Source organism: Triplophysa dalaica, chromosome 21 (assembly GCF_015846415.1).
Source record: "Triplophysa dalaica isolate WHDGS20190420 chromosome 21, ASM1584641v1, whole genome shotgun sequence".
Lineage (NCBI taxonomy): Eukaryota > Metazoa > Chordata > Actinopteri > Cypriniformes > Nemacheilidae > Triplophysa > Triplophysa dalaica.
In genome coordinates, this window is record NC_079562.1 from 2017607 (window position 1) to 2043347 (window position 25741).

Consider the following 25741-nt stretch of genomic DNA (forward strand, 5'->3'; position numbering starts at 1 on the left):
TTAATACAATGACATCGCAGTCGGAAAGCTCTTAATTGAGGGTTCGCTTCGAGTGTTTAAGCATTGCACATCAGGTTTTGATGGCTTTTGCGAGCGAGATATGTCACACTGTATGTTTCTTTCAGACCCAATGTCAACGTTGGTGCAGCTTATAGTTGATCTCAGACATTATGATGTTCATTTACAGAAATAATTTAACCTATCACCCTTCTTAAAATGCTATACAATTTAAAGACAAAACAACAACAAAAGTGGCCATCCTGTGCTCAGCCATTAAAAGGTCATTTTGTTCAGTGTTTTGTCTGTTAAGGTTTCTAAAAGGCAAAAATTTGTTAAAAAGTTCAGATGTGTGAAAAGTTCCAAACGCATATTCACATGAGGTATTCCTATAAGCAAAGTGTTTCAAAGCATTAATGCACATATTATTTTAAACGTGTGCATACATAAACCAACGAGTACATTTACCAAGATGAACTTGAAACCGCAGGTACACACGAGGCCGTTTCTCCTCTCAGCACTCTTGCATTTTTTCCTTTCGCCAAGGGAAACCCAAAGAAAAGAGGAGAGCTTTCCCTTTAAGAGGGAGGTGAACGAATGGCTGCGGGGCCGAGAATGTTGGAAACAGACACCAGAAAGTCATTCAGGAGTGAAGAGACGCTGGATGCGCGTGAAGACTCGGGTGTTGCTCTGTGCCATTGAAAGACAGAGGCGTGTTATTCATTGACCCGAGGGGAAAGCGCGTTTTACATGCACTGCGATCTCTTCTTAAGGACCGAAGGAGTAAAGTTTGGGAAGCGCGCGGATCTTTTGGAGTTGGTAAGTGCGCGTTTGGCGCTTCGTTTGAAACTTTACGCGTCGGGCGCGTTTGTTTATAACGTGACAGTGTAAAAACCGAGTAAAGTTTGACATTGTAACGTGGGGTGCTATACACGATCGACTTTTTAAAATATAGGGGAGAGGCTTAATGCATAGATCAAGACCGTATAAGCAGTATTGTCTCGGTTTAAAAAACCGGACTAGTATTTCTACGCAAAGTGAAGTCTGTATGTGCTGTCCGTCTAGAAATCTTGCTTGCTTTTTAAATGATTGTTTAGAAAATGACAACGAACGAATTGTTAATGTTTACCAAAGATGTATTCAATGTTCTCTAGGGTTCCGTAGATAAGTCATTCATACAGTAGGCTGTAGGACAGACTTAACATTTTTGTTACGTCTTTAAAGGTCATGTTTGAGATCTGAATTGAAGTGTTAACCCCAAAATCAAAGACAGAAAAAGATTTTGAAACATAGTTACTTAATGTGTTATAAATGTGATTAATGCTCTATGGAGCCCCCCTTGATCTTAGATTTGCATAGACAGTTTTTTGTAACTCTGATTTCAATGCATTCACTCAACTGTGTGTTTACTCTGTGTGGACATGTTTCTGAAATGTGGACACTGGTTAAGAGCTGCTATTCAGACAGTTGACAGTTCTGACGGATTTCTGTGAACTCCTCCTGAATAACCAGAAAGCAACTCCTCCAGGCGATGCGAGTGTTGCGCAATCTCTGAGCTGTTAGACTTTGATAATGAGCTCTATGTAGACACCTCATTGTGCTCACCTGGACTCGAGTCAACGCTTGAGTGAGCTTGCCATGCCAGTGCAGGGAGTGTATACTTGTGTCCTGTAAAGAAACGTCGGGGTTGTGCACCTGCATGTCGATGGATCTGCAAAGCAGAAGGTGGCAAAGTGGCCGCAAGTGTTTGGCTTCACAGTGGCCCAGTGACCACAAAGCTGCCTGTCAGCAGGGAGTTCCTGACCTTTTCATTTGTCCTTTCCTGTCATGATTACGCTCTTCCTTATTTCCTTCCTCCTATCCTGATCTATTTCAACCTTCAGTCAACTTCATCGCTGTCAATTTGTGTTCTTATGAAGGAGTGCGGAATAGATCTGTTTGTAGATTTAAAACAAGAAAAACTTGCCTTGTAGATTTAGTTGCCGTCAGGAGGTCAATATGAGTCCTGTTCATTGATCTGATTTCCGTCCGTGTATTGCTTTGAAAAGAAGACAGATGAGCAACTTTAAGTTTAATAGGTGTCAAAGTTTGCAGGTTTCAGTCACTGACCGACATGTTTTTTATTCCCGAAACAAATGTTTAGTGTTTATTTCCCGTTGACAAGCATGTCAGTAGATTTTAACATTGACGCTACACAGATTGCTCCTTTAAACGTGTCTCTATTGGAAAATCATCGGCTGAAGGTCCAGACCTGATGCACAGACAAACAGGGTTCCAACATCAGATCAAACAATGCACATCAAGTATCAATAGTAGGCCACAGGTAGTAAAATTCTCAGGTTATTATGAATGTTTGGGATTTGACGGACCGACACACTGGTGACATTATTTCCGAGTCGAGCCGGAGCAGGCTGATGAACAAAAGTCCATTCTTTCTGCTTTTAAACTTTGACCCCTTCTGTTTGGATCTGCATTGTTTCATGTATCTTATTGAACTGCGGTGTGATGAGAGGGAGGCAACAATAGCTTGTTAAGTGAGTTTTTCAAGGCTTGTCAGAACATCAATGAAATCTAACAGACCAGACAGAGAAGCTCACAGGGATAAATGTGTCCGATCGTTGAAGCTGTCCATCAAAACATCCTTCTGCTTTGCTGCTTGCGTTTGGGTCTGAAGGTCCTGATGTGTCAGGTCTCTGTTGAATGTTGAACTTAATAGATAATAGGATAAGGATCTTAAAATCATCTAGATTAATCTTTGTCACAGTACACAGTCAAAGTTGTATATGTTTGGTTAATGCTTAAAGCGAGATCATAATCATGTTACTGTAAATCATTTCATGCCCAAATCTGTATCTATTTAAAAGACTCAAAGCACGTTTGAATGTTCTTTATTGAAGTGCTTTTTTGTCAATGTGCATTGAACATTTGAGATCGAGAAGATAGCAACCTACTATAAATATTTCCTAATATCACGTTATACTGTCCGACACGGTAAATCTCTTTCCGCACGTGAGAGGTGTCAATTGGAAAGTGCCATTAGACTTTCACCCTTCGCCTACAATGTTCCTAAAAACCTCCAGTTCCTCTTCCACCTACCTGCTTTCTTCGCTGTCAGATGAAACCAGCACAGACCTACAGCGGAAATAAGACAGGCCTCCATTAGAACAGAGAAAGTTTCTGCAGAGCGCCCCGACAAAACCAGCATCACTCTGTGCGCTTTATCATAACCGTCAACATCTACTTTAGGTAAGACTTGCTTTTGTTTAGAAACTTTCTGCACTTTGTATAAAGTGTTGAGGTATATTTGTTCGCTTTAAATTGACTTTTAAATTCAAATTTTATCCGACAGAATTTAAAGTAGTATTGCACATTTTAAACATTTTTATGTAATATCTATTATTTTACAATTTTTTTCTTTTATTTCAAATCTATATAGCAAATGTATCACCATTGCATTATATTATATTATATTATATTGTGTTATATTATATCATATTATATTATACCACATCAACTTATATTATGCTATGTAATGGCTTGTAAAGTATCTGTAAGATGCTATAACTCATCCGACAGTAAAACCTTTTCGTCCTGTAGTAGCTTCTCAGTTTATTAAAGCATGATGGGCAGATGATAAAGGGTAAAGTTTCATGTGGTTCAAGCTTGAACATGAATTTGATTTGGTGTGAATGTGAAGGTTTGGGTGTGAGCTTCAACAAAGGGCTTCACACAAAAGTTTTTGGGGAAAATTGCAGGGTGGAATAATTGGCCTGTGTTTATAATTGTTTAAATTCAGGGAAGAAACAAGTTGAATGATTTTAAATTGAATGGAGACAAAAAGGAAAGATCTAATATTAAGGCGCTATTCAAATGGTGTTTAAGAAAGTGCTAGATTCCCATGGCTCTAGATATAAGGTTCTGTAATTTGAAATCACTTTAACCTCCTGTATATTTACTATTATTTGTAAAAAAATAATAATAACATTTTTAAACACACGCATGCAACGGTTGAGCTAATTTCCTGCCAACTATTTTAGTCCCGAATCGCTTAATTCATAGTTATATAATTTATCAATATATCTTAACACTAGAGCAACAAACAAAGCAATGCGGAATACAATAGTTACTTTGTGTCTTAATTTACATTCATCTGAATAAAGCCGTTAAGTGCAAATATCTTCATTTATTTGTTTGTCATGCGTTAAACACACATATCCAAACCGCGCTGCGCGTTACTTGTGTTCCCTCACGGTTGAATAATTTAAAACTGCCGTTATACTACAGTAAAGCCACTTTCACTCGTAATGAATATAACCAGGAAATAATCGTGCATTTATTTGCATGCGCTGCACAAACCGCACGCTGGGATCTTTGTAAACATAGCGCAGTTGTATTTTAATAGAGCATCATAGCCTCATCATTTGTTTCTTTACAAATGAATGAAAAGTTGTTGAACATTAATACCGGTTCGAAGAAACGGCCCACAGATTGCGCCGTGTTTCCTGAATATGTTATTTCTTATTTAGCCTAACTGGTTACCAAACATATGTTTTTTATATTCTTTTAAATAACTAAATAGCTTTTTCATGTTTTTAAATTCTCTGTTTGTGTTTTTGCAGAATACTCTCTTCTTGAAATTCCAGCTGTTATTTGGGATTTTAATAATTGAAATCCTTTGCATTGATGCATAACACCTGAGTTTTTCAGCGGAAGAGAACACAAGTTTGATTCCTTCTCAGATTAAGTCCCCAGTTAAGTCATTCTTAACCGTAACACACAATCATTAAAATGGATTGTTTACGGCTTACAAGTAATGCAAGTTGTCACAGTGAAAGCGTAGGGGTGGTGTTGTCGGAAGCGAGCCTTCGATATCTGCCACCTTACGTGTGAGTCGAAGAACATCACCTCTGCACATTTGAATTGCAGTTTTAATGGTAAAATGCAAACCAAAAAAAGCTGCATTTTTGACCTGATCTCTCAGTAGTGGAAACTTTGAGGGTTCACTTAGTTTAGAAAAAGAAACTGTGGTAAATGATGTATGTTATCAGATTCATCTGATAAATTCAACTTTGAAACCAACCTTACATATCAGACCTCAATATTTAATTTCTTAACCGGAAGAACTGCAGAAAAACTATTATACAGACTTTATTTAACAGCGTGGCTAAATGCGGTGTGTGTGTCGTCTAGCCTGCGTTTGTGTAGAAAGTTTACAGAGCATGTGAAAGATCCTATCAGAGGTGAGATATGGCATGATTGATGTGGCTTTTAAAAAGCAAGCTCGACATTTGGTAGCAGAGACTTTTTTCCAGTTGCCCGTTTCCACCTAACTTTGAATCGTTCATCGTTTTTTCTTTTCTGAGTATTCGTGTTGAGCTCCTCTCCTCCTTCAGGAGATGCATTTGGGAGTTTGGGCCGTTTCATGCGTGCTTGCCAGTTTTGCTTGGATCCTTCATCACATCATATCCTCCTTGTCTTCCTCCATCATTCCACCCTCGTGAGCTGTTGTTCTCAGCCTCCATCCAGTTGTGCGGTGAGTGTGTATCCTGTTTTTGACAGCAGGAGCTCACGTGCTTCGTCCTGGGCCGGCGAGGTGGCCGGCGGGAGGGGAGGGAGGCGCGGGGTCTCAGGATGTCCTGAAAGGTGAAGGTTTCGTCTTTTCTTCCTGTCTGGATCCTCACGATGAAGGATGAAGTTCTGCTTTCTGCCCTATTGAGAGAAACGCCAGGTGGTTCGTGCTAGATTTAGTTTACAAGTCTTCAAATAAAAACGTAATCGTTTCAGTTAATTCGAGTTTTGTCGGGTTGAATGTAAAGAGCAGCGTAAACATTCTCTCTTCAAAATCTCATTTGGGAAAGATGGTTTAGCCTTTACTTGCAATGTCCATAAGTCATTCAAATTGATTTAGCTATGAGGTTATTCTCATTCCCTGCTGCTTCCATGTCCATCTTCTCTTCGGCCTGCGTTGCCAAGAATTACCTGTTGTGTTGCTCATAACACACAACGGACTGCTCCGGTCTCCATGACAACCTCACAGATGCAAAGGCACTTCTCAAAAGACCCCTAACTCGTTTCAAAGACCCCCGCTCATTCAAGGACGTGCGAGTCTTCTGAACGCTGTGACGTTATGATCTGTAGCTTTGATAGACGATGTCTAATGCCCAAAATGAATGCGTGCTCTTACATAACACCAAATGATTTGAGATGGCACATGAAAGTGTGCCATGCTTAGAAAACCGCACATTTGAATGTCTTTCGTCTTTGTCTGTCTTTGCCTAAGGGGGGTGGTGGAAGGTTTTTGTGTTTGGTCTTTTTTTATTTTTTTACAAAGGAGGCCCTTCACTAACGTCTTTTCTTCTCGTTCTCTTGTTATATTTATTCCGAGTGTTTTTTGTGCTCCGCTTCTTTTCATTACCCCCCCTCTTGTCTCTCGGATAAATGCCACACTAGCGTTTCACTTGGCGCCACAATAACCGGACTGTTTTAGGCCCGGAGAGTCACAATGAAAGCTGCTTTTTAACCTGCGCTTCTCAAAAGCACGAGGAGGAAAAAACTGTGGCGGCCCGCTCGGCTTTTCTTCTCCTCTAGTCTTCCATTGTGCAGTGCGTGGTCGTGCCATCATCCTCTTTATTCATTTAGAAAGGTCTCAATAGTACGTGAGCTGGAAGTTCTGATCTTTTTCAGCTGCTTTTGTTGGGTGGTCTGGACGGAGTTGCAGGGGATGTACATTTCTGAACTTTCCACCTTGATGTGAAATGAACAAGAGTTCAAGTTGTTGCTTGAAAGAGAAAATTTATATTATAAATTAATAGAGATTCTTGATTTAGGACATCGTATAAGCAAAATTGACCTATTAGTAGATGTTTCTGGATTTTTGTAGATCATGAATTCATAATAGAATAACTTTCATGTGCTTATTATAGTGAAAAAGACGTGATACGTTTTGACACGCCAGCAATGTAATTCACAGAAAATACATGTTTCACATTTTTATCAATTCACTTTTTTTATCTCACTATATGTGAATGAAAAGCGCTTTTCATTAGCAGGAAGTCCAAAAAAGATGTTTTGATGGACGGTTAGTCATAGTGCACGGGGGTCAAAACAATTGCACGTATTTGCTCTCATATGTCTATCCTTGAATTTCCTAAACTGTGTACAAACCCTGTTGATTTGCATTGTTTTTTTTCCTTCCCGCATTCAAAATACCAGACCGGTACGTGTTTGTGGGGCACGTCAGGGGTTCTCCCTTTCACGGAACAGGAAAGTCCATCAAAAGGAGCCGTCACCTTTCGTATCAAACATTTGCTTGTTTTTCTTATTAAAGCATGGATTTTATCTCTTGTGCGTGCTGTTTTGCCTATAGACAGACCACAAGTTTACAACAGGGAAAAAAGTTTTTTTTAGATGTTCAGAATGTACTGTGATGTTTCATTTTTGTAAACCCATTTATTTGTTTGTTATGCAACAATGGGATATCGAATATCCCAAATGACGTTATGGCCAAAATAATAGCATTTATTACATGTTTTGTTATACCTGATCAGTTTTAGGCGTTTCTTTTAGTGCCTTTTGAAGCTTTTGAAAGACGGCGTATCACACACCCTATATAATTAACTGTGTGTCATCTTCGTAAGTTAATTAATACCTTTGTTCTTTGAGGAATAGTTTTGACTGCGATAATGTTTTAGATTTTTTACGGTCTCAACAAATCGTTCTGTGATTCATCTTTAATTCTCAATTCTTCAGCTTCATCGGATATGATGTTGATTTGAACTTTATTAGAAACTTGGTTGAAATCGAAACGTAAGAATGTCTGAAGGTAAAGTGAACGTTTCGAACAACTTTCACCTCGACGGATAACATACCATCACAAGTTTGTCAAAAGGCGTTTTTCTCCAGAACTCTGAATATTTCTCACACCCCTTCGACAAATATGAGGAACTAAATGATGTCTCTTTACATTTATGTGGAAGGCAACGTTTCTACCAGAGAAAGAGATGAAATCACGTTTCGTGTATGATTTTGATTCATAGGCTTGTGCTCTTGCTCAATAATATTCTAACACAAATGCCTCTTAGGCAAGCACACAATTTACTTTCTATTGTTTTAGGAAGACTGCACATTAAACAAACAGCTATTCAGAACCGGTTTTAGTATTGTATCATCTCCTTTGTGGTTTGTGTTGTTTGTTCTTTAGTTGGAGCAGGACACCAAAATATAACCTACATTTCACATGTCCGTATTCTCCCATCTGATTTTTTTATATTTCTAAAAACAACACTTATCCAAACCTTATCTGTGTAAAGAACTCGACATCAATGTTACGACAGAAGCAAACATCATGCAAATACTACTGTTTGCCTTCGCTATAGAGCATGCTTTTGTGATCGCAGTGTGGTTTGTCCGACAGACGCGGCAGTCGCCAAACAGAGAGGCTCCTCTCCGCTCCTGAGAGGTCACCAGACAGTTTAACCGAGACTCGTGTCCACCGTTCCCAACTGATCAACATGAGCTGCTTCTCCAGTGAACGACACTGGCCGTTTCCAAGAGTCCGTCTCGAGAAGATGAACACTGACCAGACGTTCTGGAGGTTGGTAGACCGACTGTGTAGGTCAAGGCTGTAGTATTGTGTCTTTGTTAAGAGTACAGTTACCGGCAGGTGTTTCTCGGGTTCGAACAGCTGATCGGGCTTTGCATCACATGCTTACGAGCTTAAATCTCACGGACGTCTCTGCTTTTAGCTGGAAAGTTCTCACCTGTCTCGCCTTAAGGAAACCTGCCGTGGGGTCTTCTCCGTTCTCACATTGCGCGGGTTTGCAGCAGGTGTTTGTGCAGTTAGAAACGTGTGTAATTGGTAAGTTCTTTGTTTTTTAGCTCTGGGAAAAAGGATTGCAAGTTCAAACCGGCGTTGTAACAGAACGAGTCTTCTGTTCCTTTAATGATTACTTAGATGATGGACAATAACGTCTTTGGCGCGCATGGGCTTGTTCTTGGCACTCCTGAAAGTTTTGTTTGAGTTTTAATGACAATGTTTGGGAGCTCAACTTGTCACAATGCGGAAATGAGCCATTTCGCTGCCTTTCTATGGTAGAGTTAGAAACAACAAAGAGGAGCGTTTTTGCACCAGAGGCGCGCATGAGGCCAACTCGACATGTTAGTACTCGTAGAGAAACGTAAGAGTTTTTCTCACGCACCCGTGACCGTGGGAAGCGTTGGATTTCGAGATGTTGTAGCTTAAAAGCACCTCAGGTGTGATGTTATCTAGGACGAATCGTTCATTTCAAAGTAACAGCAAAGTGTCTCGTAAAAAAAAGTACATTTGTGTGACTCTTCATCCGTTTTACTGTTCTTTTGGGTATGTTTTGCACGTGATGACATACGATCATGCAACGTTAGGTTTTATGGCAATTGCTAAAATGACACATTGACATTTCGCCCTGAGGATTAAAAGGGATTAACAACAATACCGTCAGTTTTCCTTTGTGTTTTTTTTCTTTGTTTGCAGCAGATGTTGTGAAATGTTTTGGCTGTTTTTCTTTCCCGTTTTTTCGTACAGTTGACCTTTACGTGCAACGCTTGAGTAAATAAGATGCGTCTTGTCCAGCTGTACTTTGTAAAAAATGCATAAGAAAGTTTTCAGATCAAGGTTCTGTCATGTTACTCAACCACATGTTGACTTGTTAAAAAAAGTGTCTCTCTCTTTTTGTCTTCCATAGACGTTCCTGGCGCACTTATCTGTAATAAAAGTGAACGGTGACCAGGACCTGTCAATTTTACTCAACTTGTTTCTATTCCAAATGTTCGTAATTTTGTTTCTGTACCTTTCTGTGCACAACAGACTCAAATTGTGACTTCCCGTTGCTTATTATCTTGCCTTGAAACTCTTATTTGACAGCTGTGGTCACCATTCACTTTCATCATATAGAAGAGAACAGCATTTCTAGAAATGTCTCTGTTTGTGTCCTGCGGTAGAAAGAAACACAGGAAGCTGATTGAATGATGCCTGAGTTTATTTTTCTGATGAACTGCTTTATTATTCACGATTCTCCTCCCCCGTCATTGCTGTTGCTTTTTTGACGCTTTAATACTATTTTTTGACAGTCAAATCCCCTCGAGCACATTGCTGGGATATCTCCTGAAGTACAAGTGCAGTTTGAATGAGCTGACAAGTTCTCACTTCCTGCACCTGGTTTGTGGATCAGTGATTCTCGACTGGGACGACCAGAATAACTCCAGCCTCCTCACAATAGGAACTTAATAGCGGAGACTTCTTGCAAGTGTTTATTTATAATGGGTGTTATTTGGGAAGCTTTCTTGGGTGCACTGGGGGGAAGGAGGGAGTCTCGACCGTGAATCTAAATCTGTTGCCGTGGGAAGATCGACCAGCATTTGTTCTTTACTTTTTAAGGACAGTGATGGAGACTTGCTGAGGTCGTAGATATCGTAAGTGAACTTAAGAGATGCATTAAAAAAATAATCCAAACCTCTCCTTCACGAAAAAAACCCTCAAGCTTTTGTAAACAGTTACCTAGAGCAACGTATTGTATTGAGAAAAAAAGAACAGAATGGTCTCCCCGCACTCTTGATTTTTCTTTTCTTTTCCCAAACAATGCAACCAAGTTGCTCAGCTTGACAGCGAGCCACATGTTCGCTGAAGGCTTGACCTTTTTCTCGCGTACTAATGTAAATGTACGGGCTGCTTTTGTGCTTTGAAAGTGGATGAAAAAGTACAGGAGGAACTGGAATCGGCCCAGTGAGCGTTCCGCTTTTTTTGTGTGTGCCGCGGACTGTCGGCACATTCCGTTTGTGTTGTTCTGCTGTGTTTCCTGCCTATTGCTTTTGTCCGTGTTATACCCATTGTTTGAACTTCCTTTTGTTCTTTCTCTGTAACAATGGACATTATATTTATGTAGAGAGAGAGAGAGAGAGAGAGAGAAATACATTTTCTTTTTAGTTTCTTTGCATTGTCATGTTTTGCTTTTGTTGTGCGAGGGGGGGCGTTTATGGACATCGGCTAATTTAGGAGTCGCCCTCTCGTTCTGTTCCTTCAATCTGTGTATCTCTCTCTCTCGTCCTTCATTGCAGGAGGGTTTGGCGTGCCCCTCGAGACGGTTTGATACTTGATGGGCACACAAGAGTCTTGCATCTGTTTTCTGAGCGTGTGTTGACAGATTCAAGCCGTTCTCTCTCTCTCACACACACACACAAATATATTTTCCCCACAGCGGAGCCCCAGATTTTGAAGAAGTGGCTTTGGTGAAAGAGTTTGAATGGGGTGGCCTGTGTCTGGAGCTCACAAAAACCCTTCTGTTGCTTATGCAAAGCAGTCAGCTGTTTGTCCCGGGGTCCGATCGGGCTTCCCAGACAGAAGCTCTTTTCCTGTAAATTCGAAGACGTGAAACGGCAAAGCATATTATGCGATGCGAAACATTTCTGCATAAAGTGGGACGGTGTACAGAAAAGAATGGCGAAACTTGATCTTCATAATTCTGAAACTGATCTTACTTTGAAAAACGGGTGTGACATTCCACCATCAAGAAAAGGATTTCAAAAGAAGAGAAAACGCCACCAAAGAGCTTTTCTCTTAGAAAGAATGATGAGTCATGCACTGTTAAACCTGAAACATGACCATGTATTTAAAATGAATCATGATTTGACTTTTGCAGAATGTGTGAGCCCAGTCCACCTGCTCTGCCTCCCCATGCCAAGGGCCATGTGACCATGGTGGGTGTCGGTATCAAGCTTGAAAACGACGAATCGGGTGGCAGAGGTGTCAACAGGGAATCCCAGCAGTCCCCGCTGGCCTCTGATTGGTCGTCTCGACTGCCTGCTGAGAGAGAAGACCCTGAAAAGTCAGGACCACCTAACTGCCAGTCTCCTTTGGTACGATCAGTGTCTCTGTTTATCAGTTGTTTATGAAGTGTTATGAAGTCTGAAAAAAAAATGTTTTTGGACCTAGTCGAACATGTAAACTAGTTTATAAACTCGCCAATCGACTAGTTGTTTGTTGGATGATTATTCTTATTATACAGCTGCAGAAAATATGAAGAGACCAGTCCAAATATTAATTGAATCAGCATTTCTAGCTGTATTGTGGTCATTCCAGTCAAGTGTCTTTTCAATTTCAATAACATCAAACCTCATGTGTGTCCAACAGCAATGTGAAAGACATGACAACTGTGATAAATAAATGAAGGTTATAGATAAATGTAACTTTTCCTAAACGCACATAGAAACTTACTGTCGTATTGCTTTAAAGTGACTCCTTTGCAGTATTTGAGTTCTGAAAAAAATGAGCATCTTTTCTCTCATTTTCCTCTGTTTTCCTTTTCTGCAAATAAATGCAAATAGAAACAATATTTTTATTAGAAATTTGGAAGAAATTTTGTTAGTAGTTCACTGAATGAAACAAATATAATAATTTTACCTTAACACAAACCTATAAATACTAAATAAACAAAAACCCAGATTGTTTTTAAATGCTCTCTTAATCTTCACAGGAGTGACAGGAGTCCTTTTCAATTTAGTCTCTTGATGTTCGCTTTGTGAACTTCTAAAAAAATGTGTAGCTTCTTTTTCATACAGTATTACATGCGATGTGTTTCTTTACTGTATAGTTTGTGTGTTCTCAGGTGAGATCTCCCGGTAAAGAACGTCCACGATCGCGCACACCCGCCAGTCAGGAAGGAAATCAGAGAGCCCACGACAAAAGTGACTGCAAACCAAATGTCGGCGAAGGTGAGCTTAACATCTTCATAAACACCATCTTCATACTGCTGCGTTTTGAACAGTATGAAACATCCCAAGGCCGTTGGTTTTTTCGAGTATGAGAGGACTTTAAAATAAGTTTTTGGATCGTGATGAAATCCCACGCAGTTGTTCTTCATTTGTCCATTTCAGTATCAGCATTAAAAGACAATGGCTTTGCGTGAGATTCGTTCTGAGAAGGTCTGAATTTCTTTTTTATTTAGTTCTGTGGTTTGTTCAGTGAACAATTTAAGCATTTAAAGGGATAGTTCACCCAAAATTGAAAATTCAGTCATCATTTACCTACCCTCAGATTTGTTTTGCTTAACACAAAGAAAGATATTTGAAAGAATGTCAGTAACCAAACAGATCTGTTCCCCCTGTTTTGAGTAAATGGGTAATGAGATCTTGTGCTCGAGTAGTTTTTGTATATCGAAATAAAATAGTTTAAAATGGTCTCTTTCTTGGGGTTTAAAGCAAAGACGCTCTCATCGTCTAGAAAAAATATTTTCTGTCTTCTGATGTTCTTTATTCGACTTCCTATTATATTCCTATATACTGCAATATACGTGAATGTATAATAGAAAATATACTCTTAATTTTAAAACGGATAGCTTTGGTCTTTGATAGTAATGCTATTCACAACTATAAATATCCTCGAGGTTGTGCTTTGTGCAGTCATATATGCTCTTATAATGAAAATGAAATTATTTTCTTATCTTCAGTAATGCCCACAATTGAGAAGCTGCTGAATACAGACTGGAAGGAGAAGTTCTTGGGGAGGGGTCTTCAAAGCAGCATCAGTCTAAAAGGTAAATCTAACAGTTCATTAGGGCTTTACACACTGTGAAAAAAGAAATGTTGACTTAACTTCATATTTCAAGGCAACTCGCTGCACAGCTTTTTGGAGTTTACTCAACTTTTGGCAAAGTAGTTTACCTGACTCAATTTACTAAGTAGTGACACATTTTTTTTTTGTTTTGTGCAGTATACTCAAAATAATACATTCTTCTACTTCTACTAAAAAATATTTGTTCAGGTTACTTAATAACCTTTGTTGGGAGAACAATTTGATTTTTTTTTACATTTAGCAGGTGCTCTTATCCAAAGTCTTAAGGAAGCAAAAGTATGAGAAATCTATACAAAGTTAAACTTTTAATTCAATCTACAGTGTATCACATGTCCCGTAGATCAAGTTGTACACCGATTTTGTGTCTTCAGGAACCCCCGAGAGCCTGGCGGAGAAGGAGCTTCAGTTATTGCTGATGATAAACCAGCTGTCCGGTCTACGCGAGCAGCTCCTCGGGGCTCACTCCGAACAGAGGAACATGGCTGCTCTTCTCCTGGAGAAACAGCAGCAGCAGATGGAACTGGCTAGACAACAGCAGGAACAGGTGAGGTCAAGGAATGAAGAGAGAGATGAAATGAGGAGGAGAAAGGCCTGGACATCCCGTTTGGATGGTTGGGAGGGTAAAGCAAAGACTGTAGATGTGACAGATCTATTACTAGGAATGGGAAAAAGTACAGTTCTCAAAAGGGAGCTGCAGAGATGAACCCGGAAGCGAGTTAGCATTTTAGGACTTCTGGTTCCATTGCTCCACCCAAGTCTATGGGTTTTTGGTAAATCGCCCGAAATAACGTCTGTGGTAAGCCTTAATGTGTCTTAAAAACGGCGGTTGCAAACAAGTTGCTAAAAGCGACTTCTTCTTTGGCGGGGACGTTAGATGTCATTGTGCATATAAAGCTCACATATAATGCACAAAATCTCTTAAAACGTAGATGTGGATTCATTCTAAGAGTAATCACCAGGGAACACATTTTTAATAAAGTTGGAAAGAGTTGGAAAGAGAGGCTTGGCGGGGATGATGTTGACATCGAGCGACCTTAAGTGTAGTCTGTTTATAGCATCGTGTTAGCTTTTTACTTCTGCTGATTGTATTTCGGCATCAAAAGTAACAAATGTGTTCATTTGAAAAGATTATCGGGATAGACAAAACATGTAAACATCAAAAACGTATGTCAATCACAGAGCTTATTTTTTGCGATCTTCCAAATGTCTATGGGATAAATGCACAGCTTTTGGTCGAGGGAACCAGCGCGATGCTTACTTCCGGGTGAGCTTACAAAAACATGTCATCTCTGAGCCTCTCCAAATGGTCAATGTATTGGAGTAAGCCCCGCCTTTCATTAAAAAGAGCCAATCATTGATCGTTAAAGAATAATGAATAATAATGTTTGTGGGAGGGGCTCTGTACTCATTGTTGAGTAGTAGCATCCTGAAATTTCTTGAAAAATATATTTTAAAATATTTTTAAGATATTGGTCTTGGAGGTGTTTCAATGTGACCCTGGACAACAAAACCAGTCTTATGGGTCAATTTTTCGAAATTGAGATATTTACATCATCTGAAAGCTGAATAATTAAGCTTTCAATTGACGTAGGAGTCGTTAAGAATAGGACAATATATGGCAGAGATACAGATGTTTTGAACTCTGGAATCTAAACATTGAGAAAATCACATGAAGTTGTCCCTCATAGGCGCTGTAGCAGGCCATCCACTCACAAAAATAACGTTTTTATATATTAAGGATAGGAAATTCACAAAATATGTTCATGGAACATAATCTATACTTAATATCTTAATGATTTTTGGCATAAAAGAAAAATCTATAATTTTACCCATACAACGTATTTTTGGCATGTTCCCGTGCCACTCCAGGCTGGTTTTGTGATCCAGGGTCACATATAGCAGACAAGTTGGATGACTTTCCTCAAAGGGACTTTATCTGAGGAGGACCTCCAAAAGAAAGATGTGTAATTTGACATGTTATAAAACCAAAATATGATTTAATCAGAGTTAAAATGTTGATTCTTTGTTTTAGATCGCTAAACAACAGCAGCAGCTCATACAACAGCAACATAAAATCAACTTACTGCAACAACAAATTCAGGTGAGACTGAAAACACAAATACTGACATTTACTTTCTTTTTAAGATGTCTTACGTTTCATTGCAGAAATGGAATCATACAATATATGAATGTTACAGAATTATGAACGATAAGTAAATGATGCAAAAATGATGATGAAGGTGTCTTGTGTGACTCTGTGTAAGATTCTAAGACACTTTAAATCAAAAGATCCAAAATGTTTCAAATCATGTGCTTGAGAACGGATTCTCAACTCTCAACTTCATTGTTACAAAGCATCTGTACATGAGACATATTGACTACAAGTAAAACAACTAAAGTCATATACCTGTAAAAACAAGAAAAAGGTGAAAACGCAAAAGACATACAAATGCTCCACACACACAATAATTCTGTGTTTGAGAGTTGTGAACATCGACAAAAAATGATCTGAATATCATGATATATTTATTGCAAAGATCTCTCTGAACATGTGCACCTTTTTGCACAAATGAGCCTTTTATAAAACATCCTTCACCGTTGGAAAGTGTGTTTTTAAATTTACCCAAGATGTCCTGATATCCTAAATGGTCCAAATTTTTACTTTTGGTACCAAGATGTACTCTTAGATGTAAAGATGCTCCAGTGATGGCGTGGGTCAATTTTTGGACCATTTTTATGACCGTCTACGAAAATGACAAAATATATGATCCTTCATTGAACTAAATGGAAAAACTGTTACCAAAATGGACTTTCGCCACGACAAAAAAAATACAACATTGTGTATATGTTAGCTTTAACCTTTGACCCTTTACCCAGCAGGTAAACATGCCGTACGTTATGATCCCGGCATTTCATCCCAACTCCCAGCCGATGCCCGTCTCCTCCGAGTCACAGATGGGTTTACCGCTGCAGCCCATCCCCTGCAAACCAGGTGAGTCTGTTTGGATTACGCAATCTATCAACAGCTCATCTGACAAAATCTTAAGGTTATCAACATCAAATATTATCCTTTGTGGGTCCTTTTGACAACTTTATTTGCTTTAACGCCCTGCAGTGTGCGCTTATCCGCCGCGGTTCATATCTGTAGTTTATAATTACTCATCGGAAAGCCACGCTGAAACGGTTGATTTATACCTCCGCTCGAAAGAGAACGAAAAACCCGTTATTCCAGAAACGTACAGCCTGTCGTCGTGATCGTCTGAAGGTCTGTTTTGCAGGTATGGCATGAATTGATGGTTTCGTTTGTGTCTTTGGTCCACTTATACAAGCTACGGTAAAAGCTGCCCGGAGTGATTTCCTCGAGCACTTACAGAAGAATACTTTCCAAAGGCTCAGGGCTGCCCATTGATTGAGAGTACGTATTGATCACGTTAAAACCCCCGAGCGAGTCCTTTGAACGAGCGCTGGCTGCCATACAGTACAGACGTCAATGCAATTAAAAGACTCTTGATGCGTGTGTACATGAACTCCATTTATTTGGAAGATGAAAGCCGGATGGAACGGAGAACAAGGGGACGAGTTTGTCAACTACACACAATCAGGTCGTCTCTGTAGACGGAGCGGGAGAGAAAGGCCAAGGTCGTTTATAAGACTGGAGAATTAAAGATGCTCTCAACACGCCGAAAAGTTGGCAGATTTCATTGACGTCATTAAAGTAAAAGCAGTGGACGTTATTTAACGTTCTTCAAAGTGGAAACTTTGGCAAAGTTATCACACATGCTCAGATCAATTTGCAATAAATATAAAAAAAATGGGCATTCCACATTTTCTTGTACTTTGAATATTGACATCTAACATCCTTCTGTTTTCCTCTTTCAGTGGAATATCCCATGCATTTACTCTCCAATCCTCAATCCAACCCCGTCAAAAGGTCCAGTGCAGTTTATCGACAGGTACCAACTTCTCTCTAGCGCAGCTCTGCTGTTCGTTTAGCATATTACACCTTGATTGTATTAATTCGAAAATGTCTCTGTGCCACAGGACACCAGTCAACCTCTCAACCTCACGGCTAAACCCAAGACCCCAAGTCCCCAGGCACTGGAACTGGCCACGGCCCACCTGCAGACGGGATACAGGCCCAGAGATTTACAGCACAGTCCACCTCGATCTGCTCTTAGCCTTAGTATGTCACCCTATATCACTTCATTCATTCCAATTCAAATGAATTTCTATGCCGCTTTTCATTACGTTGCATTGATAGTAGTTCATTTGCATGAACCGATAACTCCGTATCTTTTAATTTATTATTGTTTTAGGGCTGTCAAACGATTAATCTCGATTAATCGCATCCAGAATAAAAGTTTGTTATTACATAATATATGTCTGTGTACTGTGCATATAAATATTTTATTCATGAACACATACACAGGCATGTATACATATTTAGGAAATATTTACATGCATTTATTATTAACCTATAATGTAAATTATATATAAATGTATTTTTTTAAATATATTTTTTAAATATATGCATGTATTTGTATGTTTTTATAAATACAAAATAAATATGCACAGTACACAGACATATTATGTAAACACAAACTTTTATTATGGATGTGATTAATCGCGATTAATCGTTTGACAGCCCTATTGTTTTAGTTTCTTTGCGTTATTGGTACTTAATCCAAACAAACCAGCTGCAGTTTGATGGATATTACTTGAAATGCAAAGTAAAAATAAGTTTTGATTATTTAAAAGAACTGAGTTTTTGCAGATGAACTCCTCAAATATGAATACAAATAACAGCAACAAAACTAAGTTATAAAATGTACAGAATACATGGTTTTATAGCATTTTTTTACAACATTTTTCATTCATAGTTTCAAAGCACATTATAAGATTAGAATCATTTTCAAAATAGAAAGACTGAATTAAAGCATCAAAAATGAGGTTAAAACGCTGATTATGAAGCTGATTTGACTTGTTGTCTGTATGTCTGGTACTGTTCAAATTGATCTTCGCTCCACCAAACAATACGCATTGTCTAGATTTGTTTGACCGTGTTATCAGGATTGATTTTCTTCCTTCTTTGTCCTCTTAACAATGAACTGCTTTATCCTTGAATGGCGTTTGGTGTAGAAATGATGTTTAATGGATTTGGTGCTACATGGAGGTTGTCAAAATTCCCTGCTTTGGATACTTTAAAACGTGTACAAAAGGATGTTGTTTTTTATAATTGTGCATTATATAACAAGTGACCTTTATTCACGAAAATGACAACCGCACAAGTAACTTTTTGCAAAAAGTTTTTCTTGAAAAAAGCAAGTTCGATATTAGTATAAGTGTGATATATTGAAACTATAGCCGAAAAGAATTTAGAATTTCCTCGTTGTACACCTTTGGGCTGTAAAAAACATGCAAAAAAGTGTGAAGTGCAGGCAGACAGAATGAGAAACGTTTCTCCTCGGGGTTCGTCCTGCCAACATGGCGTGCATTCACAGCCGTGGAGAGAACCTGTTCCCCCTTTAGACTTCGACCCCTGAGAATGCGTCAACACCTCAGATGTGACTGTTCGTCTTAAGCCTGAAGATCAGGGACTCCTGGAGATCATGTTCTTGAGACAAAGCCAAGTGCTTTATTTGTGCCTCACAAGACAGCGAGGGATAAATGTATCTCTCTCGACCTTGTCTAAAGTTTCCTTTCTCTCTCACTTCGCAGGCTTCTTGGGAGAGGGCGACGTTGTGACCCAAGCCATCCACGATGCCCAGCAGCTGTTGCGTGGCGGACAAGGCCCGGCGGGCCGAGAGAGGGGCCGAGACAGGGAAAACAACAGTAGGATGGTGAGTCGACGTCTTAGTTCCTCGGAGACACCTGGGGCACTCCGTTTGTCACCGTCGATTACGCCTCAAGGCCAAAAGCATCGGGGCAAGAATCCATTAACGCCTTGGACACGCCCCTTTTTCAGAACACCCACTAAGTTGAGCAGCAGGAGGGGGGGTGTCAGGGTCAGCTTGGGATATTGGCTTACAGTGGTTCATGATATGACTTAAACAAGGGGTGCATTCCCCTCTCGGACAGCGGCAGCTGCTCATAGACGTCGCAACTGTTTTGCTCCCATTGTGTTTTTGCTTTTTCACATACGTGACAATTGTAGAATGCACTCAAGTTTATAGACACCTGTTCAACAACCACTTTATTGCTCCTTTTGAGATCAGTTTAACCGCAGGGAGATATGACCGTGATTTTCCCCCCTTTGTTGTCGGTGAGGTTTCTAAGCATTCCACCTAAACCTGTTTTGACACCCAAAACTGTTCCACACGCGTGCGAATACGCTGATATACGTCGACAACAATGGAGAGCTTGTTGAAAGGGAGAAGAATATGTCTTGAACTTTGTTTTACATTTTAGCCTTTAAAATAAATAAGATCAGGATTGTGCCCGAGGGAAGTTGAGTTTTCCATCCTAGGTGTGGCTGAGATTCTTTTGTTACATTCACCTGCCGCTCAAGCAATTATGCAAATGTTTTGAAATGAACTATTTCCAAAGCAAACAAATCGGAAAAATTTACAATAAACACAATGAACAGTAGGGTGATGTATTATCCGAAAGTGCGTCGAAGGGATGAAAAACACTCAGCAGATCTGGCTGCATCGGTCCTATTATCTTAAAAATGGCTACGGATGCAGTTATTTCATCGAATTAAATTGTTTGTTTGCGCTTCTCAAAATGTGCATTGTTGCAGCTTTTCAGAAAACATTTGGGCATATAACCAGTATATAAAAAAGAGTGAAAATAAATGACACGCATGCACAATAACGTTGGTATATCTGTCTGTTGTTTGATCATAAGGAGGTGTCTCGAGATGAAGGACAGACCCTACGGATGAATGAGGAACACCTCAGTAGTGACTCTGAGGGTATGTTTAAGTCTCTTTACCCTTTTCTGATTGCCATCTGACTGCCATCAAACATGCCCCTCGACGGCATCCAGGCCTCCAGGGTGTTTTGACAAAAGGAAATTAAGCACAACTTGAATGATTGTTTTCTTTGTTTATCTGTTACACAACAGGGCATTTGGTCAACTCTGGTGTGGTGAGTTTTGGTGACACCCGCACACCCACCTCCGCTCACATCAAGCGTCCCATGAACGCCTTCATGGTTTGGGCTAAAGACGAGAGGAGACGCATCCTACAGGCCTACCCCGACATGCACAACTCCAGTATCAGCAAGATACTTGGTGAGACATTTGTGTTTAGTATTTCATGTTTCTGTGGCTCGCTCGCCAGCATTGCACTAAACATCGCAAAGGTCGTGGGTTCCGGAACAAGAAATACAGACAAAAGAGCAAGATTTCCCCCTATTTCTACAATCCTTTATGACAAAACCGTCCTAGTGATTTTGGCAGTTTTTTCCTCTTGAACATGTTCTGCAGGGCTTTCGTATGCCCATACGCACCTACTTTTCTGTATTTCACAACACTCTCTTTTAAGTAGCGTGAACGCATTTAATTAACCAAAATTCCTCCGATGTCAAGCGTTCCACACGTTTACAGAATCGGGTCCATGAATCATGCAGGTATTGTTTGCCCTTTAAATGTCATTCTACTTTTGCTCTTTTATCTTTTACTTCCCGCTCGTAGTGGAATTCAAGTCTTATTATTTACATCTCAAAATAGCTTTGCAAAACCTGTTGGGAATATCTTACCATCAACGGTTGGAAGGCCGACGTTCTCCATTTTTCTAATAGCTCGCTTCGCTCTGTCGCCCTCTCAGGTTCCCGCTGGAAGACCATGTCCAATCAGGAGAAGCAGCCGTACTACGAAGAGCAGGCCCGACTCAGTCGCCAGCACCTGGAGAGATACCCGGACTACAAATACAAACCTCGCCCGAAGCGCACCTGTATCGTCGAGGGCAGACGACTGCGGGTGGGAGAGTACAAAGCCATGATGAAGAGCCGACGACAGGAGCAGCGCGTGCCGTACCCTCAGAGGTGAGTTAGAAGCACGACGTGCCCTCCGGTGGTTCTCCAGAATCCAGTGCAGAATGACACATTTCTGTTTGCAGTACTTCTGCAACAAACTAGCCACTTTTAATTCAGATTTGAGAGATTCCAGATGTTTCAATTACTTTGTTTGAAAAAAAAAAGTTTGCCAAGGATGCACACTGCACAGTCAATGTCTGCATTACAGATTGAGCATCACTGCAGAAAAGACAAGGAAAACAAGACAAAAATGTCATTTTAAAATTCTTAAATCGAGATCCATTTATAAACACAATGACATAATATAATTAAAAAAAGAAAATTAAGTTCTCGCATAAAACAGGAAATAATATATGCTGAAAGATAATAATAATAAAGAGCTGAAATAAACTTAGAATAATACTTAATCAAAAAGTAAAACTAACTTCAAGTTGATTTTTCTTTCTCCGTGTGCTCCATTTTTCTTGTTTTAAGCTTTATAAGACTTCTTATGTCAATATACTCCTCAAGTAACAAAACAAGACAATAATTCTGAATAAGATATGCATTTATTTTGAAGTAAAATAGTAGAATAAGAAATATAAGAAATTAAGAAAAATGCAAATGTGTCTGCACATAGATAATACATAGATGATTTTATTCACAGTAAGATATTTATCATTTTCGATATCTTTTTTTTTATATTAATGAAAGGTCAATTTTTCTGCTTTTGACGGATGCTTTTATCCAAAATGGCTTGAATGAAGGTGTACATTTGATCAATTTCTGTGTTCCTGGGTTCGAACCCAAAACCTTTGCATTGCAAATTGCAATGTTCTACTTGTTGAGCTACAGAAAAGTTTTTAAAATAGTTTTGTGCCCCTCTCTGGAAGTGTGCTGATGCCCCCTAGTGAGCAGACTTCAGTATCATCTCCACTCAGAATCAAATTAAAGGAACAGTTTAACCCAAAATGAAAATTCTGCCTTAATTTCTTTTCTTGTAAATTCAAAACTGTATGACTTTCTTTGCTCTGCAGAACATAAAATAAGATATTTTGAAGATTGTTGGTAGCAGAAAACTACCCCATTGACTAACATTGGTTTTGTATCAAAACATTAGAAGTGAATGGCGACCAACCGTATTTCTTTACCTTCATTCTTCAAAATATAGTTTTTTGTGTTTTGCCAAAGAAAAAAGCCATAAAGGTTTCAAATGAAAAGAGGGCGACGTTTTCATTTGGGGTGAACTGTCCCTTGAAGCACTTAGAAAAGGGATATCAAATGTATCTGCCACCTGTAAATAAACATGTTTCTTGCTTCACAAGTGTTTACACAAGTGTTAAGAAGCAATCTCACCCCTCTCCATCTTGTCTCTCAAATTGATGTATGGCATCCATTAGCCACAAGCCTCACGTTCCACATGTATCTTCACAGCCAATCAGAACAGCAGCTACCCTACACCACGGGTGACGGACAGTACCCCACCACTCCCGTACCCATGGCGACCTTGCCTATGCATCCCGTCCTCCTGGAGCATTTCCTCCCTCGTGGTCTGGAGCCCGCCCAGGCCCGAGGCGTCGAGCAACGGGAGGCCGTGCGACCTAGACAGCCCTACAGCGAAGGGGAAGAGAGCGATGTGGGGGAACGCAGTGAGGGGGAGCTGGTGGTCCTCACTGACTGAGATGGAACGATAGAAATGTGTTAGAAAGAGGGACGTCCGTGCAGACGGTTCTGTTACTGAGACCTCTAGGAGTGAAGGCAGCAGACGTGTTGAAGAGAAACTCGGTGATGTGATCCCAGTCTGAAAGAACAAGGCTTTGGATTTCAAGCTGCACCTTTACCTGTAAGATCACAAATCTTTAGTCTTTTGGAGCGATGAAACTGTTTTGCAATTGCAAATTTCACATCTGTCAGGTGTCACACTAGTACAGACTCTGCTGGAGAGGTACTGTGTATAGACTGTTCATTTACTTTTTTTTGTTCAGTAACATTTTACAATCAGACGATTGGCAATAACCGTTTTAAATTAATCGTTTTCAAAAAAAAACGATGGTATTATTTCTCTCTTGTCGTTTCAAATCTGTATGCTCGATTCATGTCACTTGCATCCTATTTCGAAAGATGTTCTTCATCGCTTATGGTTGACCGATTTGCAAATTCTTGCACGGGATTGTGGGTAGTTTCCAGTATGCGCACCAAGTGCACCGATTCTCCTTAAAGGGATAGTTCACCCCGAAATAAAAATGGTGTCATTTATTTACCTTCCTGTTTTTTAAACCCGTTTAACTTTCATCTGTGGAGTCGTTTTGTGAAACGTCTTGTTCTGGTTTGCAGTGGTGGTCAATGGCGTTCCGCGTTTTTTAGTTACAAACGTTCTTCGATCGTATTTTGTGTTCTGAAGAATTGAGGTTGAGTAAAAGATTAAAGAACGATCATATTTGGGTGAATTATCCCTTTAAGAGAATTTGGCGTCACCGAACTGTGCATGAAGATTTTTTAAATAACAACATACAGGTTTGGAACTGCATGAGGATTCACGTTTGTGTTAATTATTATTTCTGTAAGAACCCGATTCAGAGTTCTCTTGAATCTTAGCTGTATAATATCTTCGGTTCGCTTGGCTTAAGCCTCTGCGTGTTATCACGCTTCTGGATGTCACCAGGGTTTTCCTGCATAAGTTCCTGTTAAGATTGTGCCAAGGTACTTTCCAAAGCTCCAGGGCTGAAAAAAAAAACAGGGGACCTGGAAAAGAACTCCTTGTCCAGCTTATTTTTATTATATATAGATGTTCTTGTAGGGAGATTTAAGCGATCTGTCCCTTTAAGAGACTGCCTTCGCATTCACTGTTCGAGTTTTGTCATGGTGGTGGCGCCCTCTGCTGGTTCCATCGGATTACTGCACTTACAATATTTCTCATTGATTTGGTTCTTTTGATAGATTAGTGCACAACGAACACTTGAAATGCACTTTTTTACCTTCTAATATATTTTTTCAAGCCCTCATTACTCAAAACAGATACATTTTTCAGAGTAGAATTTTGCACTTGATGTACATATGCAAACCATTTCTACTATTCATTTTGTTAAGGAAGATGTGAATAATTCCCTTCCCTAAATCACTTCTATTTTAAATTGCTTTCTTTTTTTAGAGTGTGTGTTTGTAGAGTGAGTTTGCGTTGAAGAAAAGATTTATCATTCCAGTTCTTGACTGGGTCCTTGTTATATGGGCCAAGAGATTTACAACGGAGCTGAAATGTAAAAAAAAAAGTTTTAAAAACATATTTTAACATTTTTAAATTCGCCGGTGAGTGAACTGTTATGATACACAAGACGTGTTACAGAAAATGCTGAAATTATGTATATATATCTTGATAAAGAAATACAGTTTGTATTTTATTTGTAGAATCTGATCTGGACAACTGTTGCAAAACCAGCTGTTGTAAAATATAGATAGACTTTATTTTGTTTATAATGTGTATAATTTAAAAGTGTACATGTTTTTTTCTGTATGTTGAGTTTTCCAAGAACGTTTTGTGGTTTGTTTTTTGAAGCTTAATTAAAATGTTATGTTCACTTATATGCGACTCAAGATTGTTTCTTATTTTATTTTATACAGTACTTTTTCTCATTACAAAACCATTTTGCCATTCTAGGTTTCTTTTAAAGTTAGGTTTACTGATAAACAACTAATGGTTAACATATATGCAATTTTTTTTGTATATAAAATTTTCATGTTACACTAAAGCCTCGATTGTGCAAAGGGAATTCTGCATTTAAAACATCAGCGGTTTGATATTAAAACCATTTCAAAATTACACTCCAAACACACTTCCAGTAGTGAACTACAGAGTTCCCCTAAAACCGATACAATTCCCATTATAATTTCTGTGATGGTTAATATATTGTTCAGAAGGGATGTCTGTACACATCAGCCCTGAGGATGTTGGCCTGCATGTGTGTTACGGTGTGTTGTCTGGTTCAGGATTTCCTCAGTTTCAGACTTTGAATTCCCTTCAGAGACACTGGAACATAATGCAGGTCACCATCCACAGGAGATGGGCAAAAGTTCAATGAGGAAACACAAGTGTGTGAACAGATGTGTAACAAAAGACTGACAAAGTTTTGGCCTTTTAGGTTCAGTCATTTTTTTCCCTGTCAGAGCAATGAATTCCGGCATTATGCAAATA

General features: G+C 39.4%; 1 protein-coding gene across 6 annotated transcripts; it reads left to right on the forward strand.

Moving 5' to 3' along the window:
* Nucleotides 1–613: 613 nt before the first annotated feature.
* On the forward strand, nt 614–25131 carry LOC130410152 (transcription factor SOX-13-like). Of its 6 annotated transcripts, none has more exons than XM_056734647.1 (15): nt 614–816; nt 8411–8590; nt 11667–11883; nt 12633–12738; nt 13473–13559; nt 13969–14141; nt 15630–15698; nt 16475–16589; nt 17477–17550; nt 17639–17780; nt 19316–19437; nt 20447–20513; nt 20666–20833; nt 21369–21585; nt 22990–25131. In XM_056734647.1, exons 2-15 carry the CDS (start codon nt 8508–8510, stop codon nt 23234–23236), a joined length of 1887 nt encoding a protein of 628 aa, XP_056590625.1. In that variant the 5' UTR covers nt 614–816; nt 8411–8507; the 3' UTR covers nt 23237–25131. The 6 variants fall into 6 exon arrangements, with proteins under 6 accessions (XP_056590625.1, XP_056590627.1, XP_056590628.1 ...); XM_056734649.1 differs by having other exon boundaries at nt 16478–16589; XM_056734648.1 differs by lacking the exon at nt 614–816 and adding an exon at nt 3132–3243.
* The last annotated feature ends 610 nt before the right edge of the window (nt 25132–25741 follow it).